This window comes from Nomascus leucogenys, chromosome 13 (genome assembly GCF_006542625.1).
Source record: "Nomascus leucogenys isolate Asia chromosome 13, Asia_NLE_v1, whole genome shotgun sequence".
In the NCBI taxonomy this organism is placed as follows: domain Eukaryota; kingdom Metazoa; phylum Chordata; class Mammalia; order Primates; family Hylobatidae; genus Nomascus; species Nomascus leucogenys.
This window is the reverse complement of record NC_044393.1, coordinates 33,355,329-33,374,518: the sequence shown is the minus strand read 5'-3', so window position 1 is coordinate 33,374,518 and position 19,190 is coordinate 33,355,329. Positions and strand designations below refer to the sequence as shown.

Genomic DNA, 19,190 nt, shown 5'->3' with positions numbered 1-19,190 from the left:
CACTTGAACCCGAGAGGTGGAGGTTGCAGTGAGCCGAGATTGTGCCACTGCACTCCAGCCTGGGCAATAGAGCAAGACTCTGTTTCAAAAAACAAAAATAAAAAATAAAAGAGTCTGGCACCTTCCCCTTCTCTCTCTTGCTCTGGCTCTCACCGTGTGACACCACTTGCTCTCCCTTCACCTTCTACCATGATTGGAAGCTTCCCGAGGCCTCACCAGAAGCAGATGCTAGAGCTATGCTGGTACAGCCTGCAGAGCCATGAGCCAATTAAACCACTTTTCTTTATAAATCACCCGGCCTCAGGTATTTCTTTAAAGCAATGCAAAAGTGAACTAACACAGTACCTGATCTAATCCTGAGAGCCCTTTTAAAGCAGTGAGTTTTCCCTGGTTGGTCACAGAAGACAAAGTCAAAGACATGAAGCATGAGGAGGATTCAAAACACCATTGCTCACTTGAAGATGGAGGGGCCACACATCAAGGAATGTAGGTGGCTTCTAGCCAACAAGAAAATCATCTGTTATGGTCAGTCCCACAACCGCAAGACACTGAACATTGCCAACAACAAGAATAAACTTGGGGCAACCCATTTTTTCTAGGACCCCTCTCTCTGCAACAGAGAGAGCTTTTCTCTTTTTTTTGCCTATTAAATGTCTGCTCTTAACCTCACTCCAGTGTGTCTGAGTCCTAGCTTTCTGTGGCCATGAGACAACGAACCTCGGGTATTACCTCAGTTGAACAACACCACCTCATTGTGGGGGCCTGCCTGGGATCCGAGGTCGATTCATTGAAAGCGTGAGTATAGGCACAGACCCCAACTCTTCCATTTTAAGGACTCTGTCCTCCATTTTCTCGGGGAACAGGCTTGCCGGGGAGAACTTAGCCAATCCTTCAGTGCTTTCAGGGTGCTGGGAATGTTGGCTTTGTTTCCAACTGGTCTCCTTTCATGGAGAGCTTAGCCATTGTGTGGGGCTGGAAGAAGTTCAGAGGCAACTGAGAGTTCCTGGCCAGGGCAACACCCTGGCATTACCTGAAGACTTCTGGACTAACCCCAGCTTCCAACAGCCCGATGGGCGACAGCAACAGGATCTCCAAGATTTTTCTGTCGAAAATTTCCTCCTTTCCTCTCTGCAACTGCACAAAAAAAAAAAAAAAGAAAAGAAAAGAATGAAATTGGAAGTGGATTTTTTCCCCAGAGCCTTCACATAAGAACTAAGCCCAGCCTACACCTTGGTTTCTACCTTGTAATATCCTGAGCAAATAACTCAGTTGCTCTGTGCCAGACGATGACTTACAGAACTGTAAGCTAAATGGCTGTTGCTTGAAGCCACAAAGTTGGTGATGATTTGTTACATAGCAATAGACACTAATACACAGGCCAAGCTGGTCCCACTCTGGGCCTTTTCTCAGACGGGTCCCTCAGCCTGGGAGACTCTCCCCAAGTATCCACGGAGCTACTCCCTCCCTCCCACTAGGTCTCTGCTCAAAGGTCCTCCCCTAGAGAGGCCTGCCTGGACCATACCATCTAGAATAGCACCACCCCCTCATTTTCTGTTCCTCTGCCCACTTGATTTTTCTATATATCACTTACCATTACTTGACATCATATGGTTTCTGTTTCATGTAAATACCTTTGTTGTAAAATAATGTTAAACCTACAGAAGAGTTGCAAACATTGTACAAAGAATTCCCATATATTGTTTACCCAGAATCCCCAAATGTTGACATTTAAACATATTTGCTTTATCATTCTCTCTTAGAGATTTATATATAGAGAGATTTTCTCTGAATTGTTTGAGAGTAAATTGTCAATTTGATTCCCTGTTATCCTGGAATACTTTAGTGTACATTTCCTAAAAGCAAGCATATTCTCCTACATAACCACAATAAAATCATCAAAATCAGGAAATTGACATTGATATATTACTACCATCCAATCTGCAGAGCCCAGTGAAATATTGTCCATTGTCTCAATAATAATGTCCTTTATAATAAACAAAAAGATCCATCCAGAATTACTCATTGTATTTCATAGTCTTATCTCTTTAGTCTCCTCTAATCTGTGATGGTCCCTCAGTTTTTCTTTGCCTTTCATTACCTTGATACTTACCCAGGTTACAGGGCAGTTATTTTGTAGAAGGTTCCTCAAATTGGGTTTATGTGACGGCTCCTTGTGATTAGATTTCAGTTTTGCATCTTTGGCAGGAACATCAGAGAAGTGATTTTTCACTCTTCCCTGTGCATCCCATCAGGAGCCTCATGTCAGTTTGTCCAGTAACAGTGATGCAGCCTTTGATCACTCAACTAAGATAGTCTCTGCCATGTTTCTTCACTATAAAGTCACTCTCCTTCCTTTTGCAGTTATCGTGTCTTGTGGAAAGACTCTTTAAGACTATGTAAATATCCTACTCCTCAACAAATTTTCACACAATGGCTTTAGTTTTAGCATCTAGTAATGCTTCTTGTTTGAATCAATTATTACCATACTAGTTGCATCCTTCCTTCTACATCTATTATTGGGCATTCTAATGTAAGAAAGAGCTTTCTCTTTCTGCACATGTGTTTATGTATGTATGTGTGTATGTAATACATGTATGTGTCTGTATATCAGGACTATTTTTATTTCATGGGTTATAATCTATTACTGTCATTATTTTGATACTCAAGTTGTCCCAGATTTGGCCACTGGGAGTCCCTTTAAGTTGGCACCTTGGCTCTTTTGACATGTCCTCAGCATTACTTGAGCACTTGCCTATCTTATGGCACAGCTAGATGTTTCACGTACCATGGTACCAGGCACTGGGCACTTTTCCTGCTCCAGCCCTCAAATCTACCATTTTCCCAAGCCCCAGTTCCTTTCAGTGGAGAATGGTATTTAAAACCCAAGATCTAGGTGTTAGGTGTATTCATGGCTACATGGTGTATTCATTATTGCTGTCTTTGTGGACAGAACTGGGAAATGCACATATGCATCTCACACGCACACACACACACACACTTGCATGCATGCTTATGTAACTATATATATCAAAAGCTATGAGTTTACACTGATTCCTCTAACTCCAATCTAACACCACAGGGGTCTTTCTAAGCTTTCCTGTTTTCATACTTATAATTCCCTTCTCTGATGCCGAGCAACCTGGCTCTCATTATCCTTGATATATGAACCTGTTTGTTCAATCCCCAGGCACACTGAGCCACCGCCTCACTCAGCTGCCTTTCTTGCTTAGTCCCAAATCCCACTAGCCACCTCCAACAAATGCTGAGGAAGGAAAGGAGGAAAGAGGAAGCTGGATATTTATTTTCTCTCTTTTGAACTAGTAATACATTCACTTCATAAAAAAATAAAAGTTATAGAAAAGTATACAGTGAAACTTTCCCTTCCCTGTCTCTCATTCCAAGACTACTCCTCTCCTTGGGTAACAACTATTATTAGTTTTATATATACACAAGCTAATATAAATACATTTTTTAAATTGTCTCCTCTTTTACAGAAACTATCCTTCACATTCCTTTTCTTATTTGTCAAGACATCTTAGGGAGCTTTCTATATCAGTACATAAGAAATGGTCTCACCAGTGACGAGTTTAAGACCAGCCTGGTCAACATAGTGAGATCTCATCTCTAAAAAATGCTAATAAACAGAAATAGAAATGGTCTCACCCTTTTTAATGGCTATATAATATTTCATTGTTTGGATATTCCATACTTTAGTCAGCCCATGTGTAACAGGCATTTAGATCATTACTAAGATTTCGCTATGCCAAACAAAATTGCAATAAATAACCATGAATGCATTCATTCCACATGTGTGCAAACATGTCTATAGAGTAAGTTTTCAGAAGTGGGATTGCTGGTAAGACCTTTTATGCTTATGTGTTTCATGATTAATGGCCTGTCTCCCCTCCTGGAATGCCGTCTCCAAGAGGAAAGGGACTCTGTTCTAGTCACTGCTGCTTTCCCAGGAACCATTAGAACGTGGTAGGCACTCAATAAACATTTGTCCACTAAATGAGTGAATGACTAATGCACTCTGATTCTGGACTTCACCATGTCAAGCATTTCGTAGCCCCTGTGCATCAGGCGCTACGAACTATTCTCCAAACACCCCTGGGAAGTAGGAATTGTTTGACAGCCCCATTTGACAGATGAGAGTCCTGAGGCTCAGAGAAGGACCACAACTAGGCTGATGTCACACAGCTAGCCAAAGCCACGCCACAGTTTCCACCAGGTGAGTCAGGCCCTGGAGTCTGCCGCCACGAACCACTGCGCCTGTGCCACACACACAGCTCAGTCTCCCAGCCCCGCGTGGATCCCTCCTTTCACCCACCGGCCTTCCTGGTCCCATCTACTGCCCCTTGCCCTGGCCTCATCCCCAGCTGAAGACACTTACACTTGCTCCTACCCTAAGCCAACACAGGACAGGACGAAGGAGAGGAGCTGTCATTTCCATACAGCTGTCCCTGGGAGCCGGGCCCTGCCCAAGCCCCCCCATTTTCCCTGAAAAGGCTGAATTGTCTTGGCTGTTTCGGGGGCACCTCTCAGCACAGGCCGGGCTGCCTGGGCAGGGCCTGGCTAGGCTATTATCCTACATTATCTCACTCCCCTGCTCCTGAAAAGAACCAGTGACTGCTCACCGCCCTCAGCCCTCCCCTGCCTGTTCCATCTTTTACACTTAATTACCTCACTCACTACCCCGCAGCCTGCAGAGGCCGGACCACAACTGGGGCGTGAGTAATCCCCGCATCGCACACCCAGCCAGCCGGCCAGCAAGGAGCAAATTGCTCACACAGCCCATAAATAAAGGAACAGGGCCTGCTCGGGCCTTCTGAGCAGAAGGACCCTTGTGGTGGCTGCTGTGAGGGGCAGGTATCGGCCCTAGCTTCCCAGTTGGCCTTTGCCAGCCCTGGCGAGATGGTCTCCACCTCCTCCACCCCAGACGTGACCTTGAACTTCCCCAGGCCACTGAAGTCACAGCTCAATGCCACTGAGACAGATGGGGCAGCAAGCGCCAGCACCCCTTCCTCCCCACAACCAGGGTACCGCCAAGCATGACTTCCAGGGGCCTGCCTAACCCGCCCAGCCATCTCCCCGCTTCTCTTCTCCCCTCCCCATCCCTGCCAGGGAATACTTTGTAAGCCCTGTGTCCTCTTTCTTTCCCAGCTTCGTTACTCATGCTGTTTCTGCTCCCTGAACAGTTTTTCTCAGCACTCAGGGGTCTGGTTAGTTCCTACTCATTTGAGAGGCCAGTTCCTCTGGGAAGCCTTCCCTGATCCCTCTGGGCTGGGTTGGGGGCCTCAGGTACTTCCCCCATCAAAGCATCAAGTCTTTCCATTGTCACTGTCTCCTTTTCTCTTTTGAGGGAAAGACTGAGCCTTACACATCTCCCTTTTGCCTAGCACCCAGCCCAGGTCCTGGCATGTCACCAGGCTATTGACTAGGTGCTAAACAAATGTGAGTAAGTAAATGAGTGCTTAGCAAATAACTTATCATTTCCAAGTCACAATGCATGTAAATGATATTTCAAGATATGCGGAACATATGTAATGTAATTTTAAAAAATCTGTGATTTCTATTGGTGACAAAGTCACAGGTCCTGCTAATACCACTGTGGTCTGTTGCCTGCATTCATAATTGAAGGAATGATAAGTTTCAGATAGAGGTTAATGAAATTAAAGATGTAATACTTTCCCTATCCCAGTTAATGACAGACCAACTAAATTCTTTCCATGGACCCCAGGTTAGGACTTGTGATAGGGAATGACATTACTTCACTTTACACAGCTTGGCAGACATTGCTAATCAATTGCAGCAGTCTTTCTCACTGAGCCCAAACTCAGTTACAGCATCTATCTCAGCACCATGTTCCAGGCTACGGACCAATCAAGATTGGGCTCTTGAGCTGTAATCGACTTGGCATTCCTGGGAAGTGAGAGAGGGGGCAATACCATTGTAAGCATGAGATTAAGGGAGAAGGGCAGTAAAGTGAGGTTTTGCAACAATATGTGGGTAGAGGGCCATGAAAACAAAACACTTGCTAGTACCTTGATATATGCCACCCAGGGAAACAAAATAAGCTTATTAAATGTCTGGCCATGTAATTAGAAGTCCAGTATCTACAGTAAGGAAGGTGACAGTTTCATTCTGCTCAGCTTCATTCACCTATTTCTGGAGTTTTGTGCTCAGGTCTGGGTCCTGTATATTCAGAAGAACACTGACAAACTGGAACATGGTTCAGGGAAGCAACCAGGACGGGGAGATGTGTGGAAACTGCATCCTGTGCCACTGATTTGTTGACACCATGGACATGCATTGAGACTTTCCTCTGAGCCGCTCTGTGCTAGGATCTGGGGACACAAAAATTAACAACCCAGGCCTCTGCCCTCGAAGTGAGGACAGTGGAAAGAACTTGGTATGTGCATATCCCCAAGGGGCCATCTGGGCCAGAAGGGTGGAGTCTGTGCACAGAGAGCGTCCAGCTGAACATGAGAAAAATAGTACCAGTGGAGTTTCCAGACAATGGCATGGGCTGCTAAATCATCCAGGACCCATGGCTGCAGACGTGCTTGAAGGATCTCCAGGAGGGTCAGAAGGCTTACAGGCTTCATATCCAGAAAAGAAAAAAAGCCCTCAAATCAGACCAAAGCCCTGGCCTGAGGGAGACTTCACTGCTGACACCACAGGTCCCCAAGACAGAGCTCGTGCTGCTGACACCAATGCTGGATGCTGACACCAGGACTTTAGTCCTTGCTACCTCTGGACACTTAATGTAGCAACCACCACACTCGCACCAGAATGGCACGAGGCTAACCTGGGTCACTTGACTGCCCCCTGGCCAAGACGGGGCTGGGAAGGCCAGCAATGATACCATGAGTGGGAGGTGAGGTCTCAGAAGCAAGGATGTTGGAGGGTGCTGGACGGCCAAAAGGAAGGTCACCTGCCCACTCCAGCCACCAAGGACTAGGTGAATCTGGTCAGCCCAGCTCTGGGCCCAGCATTTTACATGGCCCATCTCTGTTAATCAACTCAGCTCTCAGAATTGCAAGCTATACTTTTCAATCCCCATTTTACAGATGAGAAAAGTGAAGCTCAGGGAATCTAAGTCATGTGCCCTGTTCTTTTAACTGCTCCAGGAAGGTAAGTTCGCTGGGGCAGGGGAGTCATTTATCCACACTGAAGCTGATCTAGGCAACTGGGCTCTAGGCATCACCAGTCCTGGGATCTCTTGGATTCCACCCTGAATCTGCCACAGCAATGCTAAAGCAGATTTCCTGAGGCTCCACCCAGCACTTGCTGCATTCTGGACTCTACACAAAAGTCACCTCCTCAGAGAGGTCTTCTTTGACTACCCTATCTAAAGTGGCTCTTGCTCCACCTTTCTCTATCTTTTTTTTTTTTTTTTTTTTTTGAGATGGAGTCTCCTCTGTCCCCCAGGCTGGAGTGTAGTGGCACAATCTCGGCTCACTGCAAGCTCCGGTTCCCGGGTTCACGCCATTCTCCTGCCTCAGCATCCTGAGTAGCTGGGACTACAGGCGCCCGCCACCATGCCCGGCTAATTTTCTGTATTTTTAGTAGAGACAGGGTTTCACCAGGGTTAGCCAGGATGGTTTCGATCTCCTGACCTTGTGATCCGCCCGCCTCGGCCTCCCAAAGTGCTGGGATTACAGGCGTAAGCCACCACGCCCGGCCTCCACCCCTCTCTATCTTTGCCCATTTCCCTGCCTGGTGCTTTCTATGACAGGACGTTGGCATAGCTACCTACTATTGGCTCAGCAGGATGTAAGCCACATGAGAGCAGGTCTCTGTCTTGTTCATTGCTGTGTCCCCAGCCCTTAGCACAGTGTCTGGCACATGGCAGGTCACAATAAATATCTGCAGATTTATAGCTGTGAGCCCCTGGGCAATTTTTTTCTTTCTTTTTCTTTTGTTGTTGTTGTTGTTTTTTTGTTGTTTGTTTGTTTTTTGAGACAGAGTCTTACTCTGTCACCCAGGATGGAATGCAGTGGCCCGATCTTGGCTCCCTCTTACCTCTGCCTCCCGGTTCAAATGATTCTCATGCCTCAGCCTCAGTAGCTGGGATTACAGGTGCATGCCACCATGCCTGGCTATTATTATTATTATTATTATTTGTATTTTTAGCAGAGATGGGGTTTCGCCATGTTGGCCAGGCTGGCCTTGAATTCCTGGCCTCAAGTGATCCACCCACCTCAGCCTCCCAAAGTGTTGGGACTATAGGCGTGAGCCATCGCGCCCAGCTGCTTGGGCAATTTCTTAACATCTGGTTATCCCCTTTCTATAAAAGGGGATAATCATGTCATATGCCTCCAAAAGTAGTTGTGAGGGTTCTGTAAGTTCATGTAGTATCACAGCCAAGCAGGCCTTTTCATGAGCACCTATTGTGTACCAGGCCTATAATGGGGCACCGGTATGGGGTCCCCGCCCTTGAAGAGTTCACAGTCTGGATAGGGTTCCAGAAGAATTTCATTGCAGGATCTTGACAGTTAGACCCACAAGAGTCGGAGAGAGGAGAGGCTCCTTGGGGCTGAAAGAGCCAAGAGGTCACTGTAAGAGGATAACCTCGGAATTAACAATGTCCAATGTTATTGAGCACTGACTGTGTGCAAACACCTCACTCATCTCCCATCTGCCCTTCAAGAGAAGCCATTAATATCAACATCCTCATCTAACAGTTGATGAAACTGAGATACAAAGAGGATGGGAAACTTCCCCAGGCTGGGTAACTTGTTGGTAAGTAGCCAGAGTGAGCCCAGATCATCCACGCTTTCAACTCCTGTGCTCCCCCTCCCCCTCTGCAGCTAGGTGAGATGGGAGGCTAGGAAGGTGAGCACTAGGGCATGTGGACATTCTGACTCCTTAGCAACCTGTCCACCCACAAAGTCTGGGGTCAAGCACAGGTCAATATTGACAGCCCCCTGCCTCCATGCACCTGGGCCACCTCCTGGCTTTCTCTAGAGGCTGATGAGTCCCAGCTGGTGTATGAGCAGAGGCAGGGAGCAGGAGGCAGAGCCAGGGGTGCTAAGAGGGGTTGATTCCTCTGTGCCAGGAGTCCTGGGAGCCCGGAAATGCCAACTCTGCAGCTCCAATGCCGCCTCAGCATCTGCCAGGCATGGTTCTGAGCTCGGCTGGTGGGGAAGAGAGGGAGGCAAGAGAGGCCACCTTGGAGTGAGGAAGCCCATCCTGACTTGGCAGGGAGCCTGAATGTTCCAGGGAAAGCATTTCCCTGTCCCATGCCTCAGGTTCCACAACTGTCAAATGGGGGTGGGGAGAAGACAATGCTGTTATCTCAAAGGCCTTTCAAGTACAGCTCCCTTTTACCAAGGGCTGACTATACATGAAGCCCCCTATAGCCCTACTTAGCAGGTGCTCCCACTGGCCTCTGTTTACAGAGGTGAAATAGAGCTGCAAAGAGGCAAAGTAACTTGCCCAGGGCCAACCAGCTTGAAGAGGCAGAGCCAGGATTAAAATTTGGCTCAGCCAGGTACAGTGGCTCACATCTATAATCCCAGCACTTTAGGAGGCCGAGGTGTGAGGATCACTTGAGGCCAAGAGTTTGAGACCAGTCTGGGAAATATAGCAAAATCCCATCTCTACAAAAAGTTTAAAAATTAGCCAGGGTGTGGTGGCATGCACCTGTAGTCCCAGCTGCTCAGGAGGCTGAGGGAGGAGGATCACTTGACCCCAGGAGTTCAAGGCTGCAATAAGCCATGATCACACCACTGCACTACAGCCTGGATGAGAGCAAGACCCTATCTCTACAAAATAAAAATTAAAAATAAAACTTGGCTCAGGGTGACCCAGGCCCAAACGCTGAGTTATCCCACTTGCTTGAATGGTGGGCTCTTGTCTAGGGGTTTTTAGCCAGCCCACCGTTAAACCATGCCAGAGGCCCACTCCAAATCCCCTGACCCCACAGGGAGCCTGGTGATCAGACTCCTGATAGCCAATTCCTTCTTCCAGAGGTTTCAGAGACCTGCTTAAGATGGGACCTTGTCAGGGACAGGAGTCAGAATGTTTAGGGATGTCTCCAACTTTGAAAGAAAGACTTTTTTTCTTTTCTTTCTTTTTTTTTTTTTTTTTTAAGACAGAGTCTCACTCCATCACCTAGGCTGGAGTGCAGTGGCGCAGTCTTGGCTCACTGCAACCTCCACCTCCCAGGTTCAAGCGATTCTCATGCCTCAGCCTCCCAAGTAGCTGGGATCACAGGCATGCCCCAGCATGCCCAGCTAATTTTTGTATTTTTAGTAGAGACAGGGTTTCACCATGTTGGCCAGGCTGATCTCGAACTCCTGAATTCAGGTGATCCACCCGCTTCGGCCCCGCAAAGTGTTGGGATTACAGGCATGAGCCACTGGACCCGGCCTGAAAGAAAGACATTTTAATGGAAGAATATCAATGTCTGTAACAGTCAAGATAGAAATCTAATTATCACCCAAAACAGAGGGAAATCTTGAGGGCTGACACGTCAACCTGGCTATGGTCAAAGGGGACCAAGGTGACTGCGGGTCACAAGAAGGTTTTTCACTCATTAGTTTATTCATTCAATTGATGTATTTACTGAGCACTTACTATTTACCTGGCACTAGGTAGACAATGGAGGTGCGGCAATGAATGGAGCAGATCTGGAATCCCACTCAAGGAGCTGTCAGCCCTGGCAGGGGCAATGGGAGGGACATTCTTTGGAGGGCCCTCGCCTACCCACCACAGCATTGGTACCTTTTGCCATCTTAGAGGGAAGGACTCATGGTTTAAGATCAGGACTTTGTAGCCAGGCGGCCTGGTTTAAATACTGACACCACTGATTCCTAGCTGGGTTTCCTTGGGCAAGTCACCTTGCCTCCATGGGCCTTGGTTTCCTCATCTGTAAAATGGGGATAGCCATGGGCCACACTCACAGGTTGTTATGATGGTTAAGTGAGGCAATCTATGTAAAGGGCTGGACTTGGCTCCTAGCACATAATAAGTGCTCCATAAATGTCAACTAGCTCCTTTCCACTACATGTCACCCCTATCCTGGGCTAGATCCTGGGGTCAGGCAAGGGAGCGATGGGAGGAGGGGTTACCTAGGCAAGGAGGGGTGGAAGAGCGCTCTGGGCAGTGGGAACAGTATATGCAAAGGCTTTGAGGTGGAAGTCTTTGAGGGAGCAAGGTAGAAGCTTCAGGGAGAACTGGGACCCTGCTATGCCCCCAACCACCACAGTAAGCCCCTTCCTGTTAAGGCTGTGAGGTCCTGAGCCAATGAAAAATGAAAATGGAAATGTTCCCAGAAATTGCCACCAAGGCATTTGCAGCTGGAGAGGAGGCAGTGTGGTGGAGTGGTCAGAGCACAGCCTCCAAGCAGCTTGCCTGGGTTGGATTTGTGGCTTATCACCTACTGGCTGTGAAACCTTGGGCAACTTACTTAACCTCTCTGTGCTCAGTTTCTTCCTCTATAAAATGGGGCTAAAAATACCAACTGTCTCAAAAGGCGAGGGTAAGGATTAACTAAGGTAATATTTGTAAAGTGCATAGATCAGTAACTGGCACATGGCCCAGAGTTCTGTAAGTGTCTATTAAATGAATAAAGAAAAACATGTGGCAGCCTTAGGGAGGTGCCACTTAGATCTTCTCCGGACTACAGTCACTGAGAGCCTCCAGCTGCAACACCTTCGCAATCTGCCATAGTGTCAGCACAGCCACTCTTCCAGGACAGCCCGGCTGATGACTGAGCATGGTGGGAAACTAGGGCCTGCCCTTCTGTGGAGCGTGGGGCTCCTCTACAGGAAATCTTTGCACAGGAGCTCCCTGTTGGGTTGGCTAGGACTTCCTTAGACCTGCACCATAGCCTGAGGCTTATCTCTTCCCCAGTCTTTCTTTATTCCACCTCTCCTTTCACAGTATCAGACCTGCATCCCGCTCTGAAGGCTCTCCTCCATTTCTCACGGTGTTTTCTCAATAAATCTCTTACACTTACACCTCCATTTTCACATCTGCTTCCCGGAGGACCAAAGTGACACAAAAGAGAACACAGCCTTCCTCAAATTTCAGAGGACCTGCCACATGCCCTTGGGCAAGTCATCTCTGTGATGAGCCTGAATGAACAGAGCTGTGAGTTTGTTTCATCCTTCTCCTACCCTCTTTTCTTTGGCTCAGAGGAGGTGGGTCTGATAAAATACACTGGAGAAATGGCAGAGTAAGTGGCGCTTACCGGAGAAAGCGCCCCATCAGCGTGGAGCGGATGCATTTGTGGCTACTCTCCTCCTTGGAATTCATACAGAATTCCATTACCAGGTCTGGACAGCAGCTCAGGGACCATCTTGTCCCATTCCCATTTGACAGACAAGAAAGCTGGGGCCCAAAAGGGAGGGCAGAGGGAGCAGAAGCAGGGCTGGAACTGGGCTCCTGACTCCCAAGTCAGTGCTCCTTCCTGACCCCATAGAGTGAAGCCAGTGAATCATAGGATGCCCCAACCCCTCTTTATGGATGTGCAGGGTGAGGCCCAGGGTGGCTCTGCCAGCCACCTAGGGTCACACAGCCCTGAGACTCACACCTAGACCGTGGTAACTGCCCTTCTTCCTGATGGGCAGGGCACATTTGAAATATGGAAGATGCCAGAGCAGACTAGGTAGGCCAGAGAGGGCTAAGCCTGCAGCCAGCTAGACCTATTATGCCAAGACCTGGGGCTCCTGGGCAGGAAGGCAGTAGGCCATGAAGACATGGGACACTCTTTAGCTCCTTTGCACAGTGACTATGTAGCCATGAACCAGCCATTTCAATAACAGCAGCTTCTCCCATGAGGCCATGGTAAGGCTTAGATGAGTAAGAATATGTAAATAACAACAGTCAACATTTATCAAGTTATTGTGTGCCAGGCACTGCTCTAAGCACTTTATGCCTATATTATCATATAATCCTCACTGCAACCTTGTGAGACAGGCCCAATTTGTACACCCATTTTACAGATGAGAAAATGGAGGCACAGAGAATTACACAGTTGGGAAATGGCAGAGCAGGAATTTAAACTGAAAATAGGCTGACTCCAAATCCCTCAATCTAAAGCCCCAGGCAAGGTCAACTTCTTCAAAGGGAAAGTGCTTAGCACAGTGCCAGGCCTGTGGGGTGGCTCTGTAATGTTGCTGGCGATGTACTAATAATTATTATTGCCACTGGGGAAATTCACAATGCCATCTTCCCAAAAGTCAGAAGAATGAACAGTGAGTATCCTGACATGGTTTACTAAACTTCAGCATTTCTTCTATTTGAAAGTAAGTGACAGTTAGCAAGTGCTCAAGATAAATATTTGTTGAACTATTTTTTTTTCCTGAGATGGAGTCTCACTCCGTCACAAGGCTGGAGTGCAGTGGCACGATCTCAGTTCACTGCAACTTCCACCTCCCAGGTTCAAGAGATTCTCCTGCCTCAGCCTCCCGAGTAGCTGACACTACAGTCGCGCGCCACCATGCCCAGCTAATTTTTGTATTTTTAGTAGAGACGGGATTTCACAATGTTGGCCAGGATGGTCTCAATCTCTTGACCTCATGATCCACCCGCCTCAGCCTCCAAAAGTGCTGGGATTACAGGCATGCGCCACTGCACCTGGCTGAACTGAAATATTTTATGATCTTTTTGGAAAATACAAAAAGAAGGGAGAGGGAAACCCCATAGCTCCAGACCCTTATTTCACTCTTTTGTGTGTGTTTATTTTTGTTTTGTTTCATGGTTGTGAATGTGCTGTGAGAGGTTTCTGTATTCTGCACCCCTCACTTAACATACTCTATGAGTTTATCTCCCCATATGAGAATTTTTAATGGCTGCAGAATACTACATGGAGTGAACATCTTCTTCACAACCCTCTCCTTGCTTTCTCCAACCCAGGGTTTTTATTACCGTCTCTGATGCTGCAGCAAACATCCTTGAGAATAAAAGTTATTTCCTTATTTCATGTGACTTAGAGAAATTAATTCCCAACAGTGAACTTTCTGAAACCAGTAAGCTGGGGTGGGGAGAGGTTTAGGGGACAGAAGGGCCTTCCTGGTGTCCTAGTGATGAAATTCTGCTGGCCATTGTGTATTTCATCCACGCTTAAGGCCTCCTCCCCTCTGAAGGTATTTTGGAACCTCATCTTCTGGGCTAAAGGTTTCTTCTCATCTCCTAAATGCACCCACACCACCTTCCAACTTGTGGTCAGAGACCTGGGGTTTTATCCTCAACCTGACACTAGTGGGCTGCAGGACCTATTAATACATCATTTCTGTGGGGCTTCCTTTGATTAGTTAAGGGGTGGATCACTATCTTGCCCAGTGAGAACAGTCCAGTCCCAGCTCTGTCCCAAGTTGCTGTGAACTATATTCCTTTTTAAGGACTCTGGGATCCGTTTTGCCATCTCTTAGGTGTGAGGTTGGAGAGGTAGAACCATCAGGCAGGTGGAGGTGAGCTAGATGACACCCACTTGCCTTATTTACCCACAGCGAACTAGGCACCCCTAGAGGACAGAGATCCAAGTACCCAGCACAAACTAAAAAATATGGCTATACCACAAACAATTGTCAATGACTGAACAAATAAGCAACTTCCTCTATGCAAACAGTGAAAAGTTATTCTCCAACCAATAGGTCTACTTAGTCACAGTTATAAGCTATAGTTACAGGCTGAATCTCACCCCTATAATCATTCATTCTTTCATTCACTCATTCATTTGGGATTTATGGAGTAATCTCTGGGTCTGGCTCTGCTAACGTGTTGAACTCATCTTCCTTCCCTTCTTGCTGTCCTCAGCTGCCCAAGCTCACTCCTGCCTCAGAGCCTTTGAACTTGTGAAGCCTCTGGCTGGAGCACTCTTTCCTGGGCTCCTTCCATGGCTGGCTCAAGTCTAGGCTCACATGCCACCTCTCCCAGGAGACCCTTGCTGGTCACTCTGCCTAAAGGCACCATCACTCTCCATCATCTCACCCTGTTTTATGTTCCTCACAGCCCTGGACAACTATCTGAAAATATATTGTTGATTTAAGGATTTTCTTGTTTGGTGTTCATCCACTCAATGAATGGACAGCTGCAAGATCAGCTGCAAGAAAGCAGGGACCAGAGATGCCTAGTTCACCACTCATTCCACAGAATCCCACTAACATGTAACAAATGAGTGCTGCATGCTACAGGCAAAACTGCATATATAGAACCCTCACGCATTGAGTTCCTACCATATGCCAGTCACCATTCCAAGCCCTTTATATGTAGTAACTCTTCTAACGCTCCCAACAACCCTTAGTTAGTGACAATTATTATTCCCATTTTATAAGTGGGGAAATTGAGGCACAGAGCAGTTGATTAACTTGCACAAGGACCTATGGCTAGTAAGTAGGGGAGCTGGAAGACCCTAGTGCACACTGTTATGAGTGCGTTGAGCCATATATGGGACAGGGTCTTTGTCCTCATGAAGCTCAGGGACCAGTCGGTGAATTGGCCCAGTCTACAATGATGGAAGTCAGGGACACCTCCTGGAGGAAGTGACGCCTCGGCTGAGTCTTGAGAACAAGTAGGGGTTTCCTAGGGTGAAGTGCAGGGAAGGACTCTGGGCAGTGGAAATGGTATGCAGGTCAAGAGAGCTGCAAGCCCAAAGCACCAGTAGGCGCCTATGGCTGGAGCAGAGAATGCATGGGCGTGCCATGAGTCAAGGGTGTGGTCACTTCAACTCTCAGTGACAGAGGTTTAAAAAAGTCCCATGGGCAACGTGGTGAAACCCCGTCTCTGCTAAAAAGACAAAAAATTAGCCAGGCATGGTGGTGCACGCCTGTAATCCCAGCTACTCGGGAGGCTGAAACAGGAGAATCACTTGAACCTGGGAGGCAGAGGTTGCAGTGGGCCGTGATAGCGCCATTGCACTCCAGCCTGGACAACAAGAGCAAAACTCCATCAAAAAAAAAAAAAAAAATCCCATGGGCAATATATGAGGCAATGCAACGGGAAAGATGGTGGGGGACCTCTAGACCATGCAGGGCCTTGGCAATATCAGGGGCCCCCATTTTTTTGGACCTGCAATATGTTTTTCAGTGTTTATGTATAGGGAGTAAACTGCCTTAATTCCTTATTTGGGTCAGGGAAAACAATCTAAAACCATACAGGGTAAATTCAATGGTAAACCTTCTGTTTACACATCCTTGCATCATTATGTCTTTTGAAAATATTCAAGGCCAACAGATCCTGCATTGGAAACTCTAACATTATTATTATTATTATTATTATTATTATTATTATTATTATTTTGGAGATAGGGTCTCACTCTTTCGTCCAGGCTGGAGTGCAGTGGTGCCATTACAGCTCACTGCAGCCTCGAACTCCCAGGCCCAAGCGATCCTCCCATCACATCCTCCCAAGTAGCTAAGGCCACATGTGTGCACCACCACATCTGGCTAATTTTTTTTTTTTTTTAACTATTTGTAGAGACAAGGTCTCACTATGTTGCCCAGGCTGGTCTCAAACTCCTGGCCTCAAGTGATCCTCCTGCCTCAGCCTCCCAAAATGCTGGGATTACAGGCTTGAGCCACCACAAGGGGCCCCAGTTTTATTCTGAGACTTCTGAGCTACACCTCAAGGACCATGATAGGCCCTGATTCAGTGGTGCCCGGAGGCCACTGAGGTCTCTGGCAATTGCTGCTGACTCACTGCATGACCTCAAGCACCTCTAAGCCCTCTCAAGGTCTTAGCCTGCAAACTGGTATTGGATGACCCAGTCCCAGAAGGACATGCCCACTCCACCAGCCTTGCATCTCATAAACAGAATTCCATTGACAGTGAGAGTCTGGAATTCCTAGAGTCTGATTCTGGGACTCTTGTGCACTGGCCATCCCACACTTGCTGAAGCAGGTCCGCCACCGTGGGGCTTTGCCCAGCAGCCTCTGGGCAGGGGGCTGAGCTCTCCTGCTCCTTGGTCCTGCCAAGATATGGGGGCTCCCCCAGGTTTGGGTCTGACTGGGGGTGGGGGGTCTGCTCAGATCCTTTTAGAGACAAAGGAGCTGACCTGCAAAGAGTTCCAGCAGGAGCCCCGCTCCCCCTCCCTTCCCCCCTCTCCCTTCCCAGTCCACGTGTCTCTATTGTCTGCTCCCCGCTTCAGGGAAAGACACAGCCTCGGATGTGTCAAAACCACCACCCCCCGGCAGCAGGAAAATTAATTACTGGACGATTTTCACTTCCTCTTGCAGCGCCCGCCTGAGCTAGGCACCGGAACAGGACCAACTGAGCAAGGCCAGGCATCGGCTTGGGGGACTTGCTCCCCCCGCCAGTTCTGAAAGAAGAAAGTTGAACCCCAAACCCAATAGGGGGCTCCAGTGGGAGCCCGAGCAGGGGGGAGGGGAGACTTACTCTAGTTAAAGCTGAGTGTCCACCCTGGCCACTTCAGAACTGGGGGAGAGGGAGAGGACTGGAGGCGGGAGGGTGGCTGCTGGCCAGTGCGCACTCTTTTCTTTGCATCCCCTTCCCTGTGGCCCCATGTGCCTGAACCCCGCCTGCTCAGGACCGCTCCCTCCGTTCCCCTCGGCTTCTCCCTCTCTTTTGCACTTTTCTTTCCCTTTCTTTGCATCCCTGGGGGGGCCTTCCTTTTTGTGTACCTGGATTTCTCTTTTCCTCCTGTGGGTGTGTGTGTGTTGCTACTTCTCTCCATCTCTGGCTTTCTTTTCTCTGTGTTTCTCTCGTGTCTTTTTGTCCTTATCTTGGTCTCTCTGCTTCTATTTCTACCTCTTTCAGCGTGTGCGTCTCTCTTTCCCTGTATGTCTCTTTCTGTCTTTCTCCGAGTCTCTCTTCTTCTCCCCGCCCCCCTCACTCCTCTTTCTCCGTCTCTCTCTGTCTCTGCGCCTTTCTCGCCCTCACTTTCTCCCCTCCTGCCTGCTCGCTGCTCCCTGCGCCTGGCCTGCCCCCACCGCCGCCGGTTCAGGGGAACGTGTGCGGAGCGATTGTCCTGGGGGACATTTGATGGATTAGAGCGCTGAACAGTTCCATTGCTAAGGGACCACCTGATCTCCTCCAGCCTGCGTCCCATATAAAGCCGGCAGCCGGAGTGCTGAGCACAGCTCCTGCGATCCCCTGTCTGCGCGCCGCCGCCGCCGCCAAGCCCGAGCGGGAGCCCGAGCCCGAGCCCGAGCCGGGGCCGCCGCCACCGGTGCCGGCTCCGAGCGGCCTCCCGCACTCCAGCCCACTGGGAGCTGTCCAGTGCTGAAAACCCGCGCGGACAGCCAATCGCGCCCGGCTGGCCGCCTCCCCCCACCGGGGCCCCACGCAAGTGCCCCCGCCGAGCCCCTCGCCAGTCGCACCATGCCGCGCTCCTTCCTGGTAAAGAAGATCAAAGGGGACGGCTTCCAGTGCAGCGGGGTGCCGGTCCCCACCTACCACCCTTTGGAGACAGCCTACGTGCTGCCTGGCGCCCGGGGGCCTCCCGGGGACAACGGTGAGTGGGACCCGGCGGGGGGGGGGTTGGGAGAAGAGGCGAGGGGAGCTGGGGCCCTCCCCAACTTGGGCCACGAGGAGGGGCGCGTGCGACAGGAAAGCCCGGGAGGAGATCTCTCTGGCCGTGGGCTCCTCCCGGGCTTTCCAAGGGCCGTGCGGGCGGGGCAGGGGCTAGGTCGTACAAAGGGAAAGTCGCGGGGTCGGCCCATCCCGGAGCCACGCGCCAGCTGGGACTTTGAAAGTTGTGGCCCTCAAATAGGGCTAGAGTGAGGGGGTGGCGAGAGAACACAGAGAGAGGGCTGTTAGTGAAAGGCCAGTGCTGGGGACTAAGGCACAAGGCAGTTTGAGGGTTCCCTCTCCCCAGTTGAGGAAGAGAAGCTGGCTGCCTGGGAAGGGGGAAGGTAAAGACCCCTGGATGTTCAGTCCCTGGAGAGACAGGGTTGGTTCCCTGGGGTGGCTGGGGGCGTCCTCCCACCCTTCAAACCTGCTCCCCTGCCGATATCACACAAGTGCTCTCAGACCCCCTCTCTCAATAACTCTTTTGTTACCCTCAGCCACATGCCTGCCAAAGGCTGGGCCTGTCCTGGGGACTGCAAGAAAGAGGGAATTTCTGGGAGGGGTTCCCCCAAAGTGGCTCCTGGTCCCCTGGATTGCACTCCTTCCCCATCCCCAGCTTCTCAACCCCCTCCAGAACCAACCCTGCTGCTCCTCATAAGCCCCTTCCTCACTACATACACACACACACACACACACACACACACACT

At 49.1% G+C, this 19,190-nt stretch overlaps 1 protein-coding gene across 1 annotated transcript in view; it reads left to right on the top strand.

Annotated features, from left to right (window-relative positions):
* The first annotated feature begins 18,232 nt into the window (after nt 1-18,232).
* SCRT2 (scratch family transcriptional repressor 2) overlaps nt 18,233-19,190 on the top strand; it is a 14,031-nt gene continuing 13,073 nt past the window's right edge. Inside the window, exon 1 of the mRNA XM_003273457.2 lies at nt 18,233-18,427. Coding sequence (XP_003273505.2) covers nt 18,295-18,427 — 133 coding nt within the window. The 5' untranslated portion in view covers nt 18,233-18,294. The remainder of the gene's footprint in view (nt 18,428-19,190) is intronic.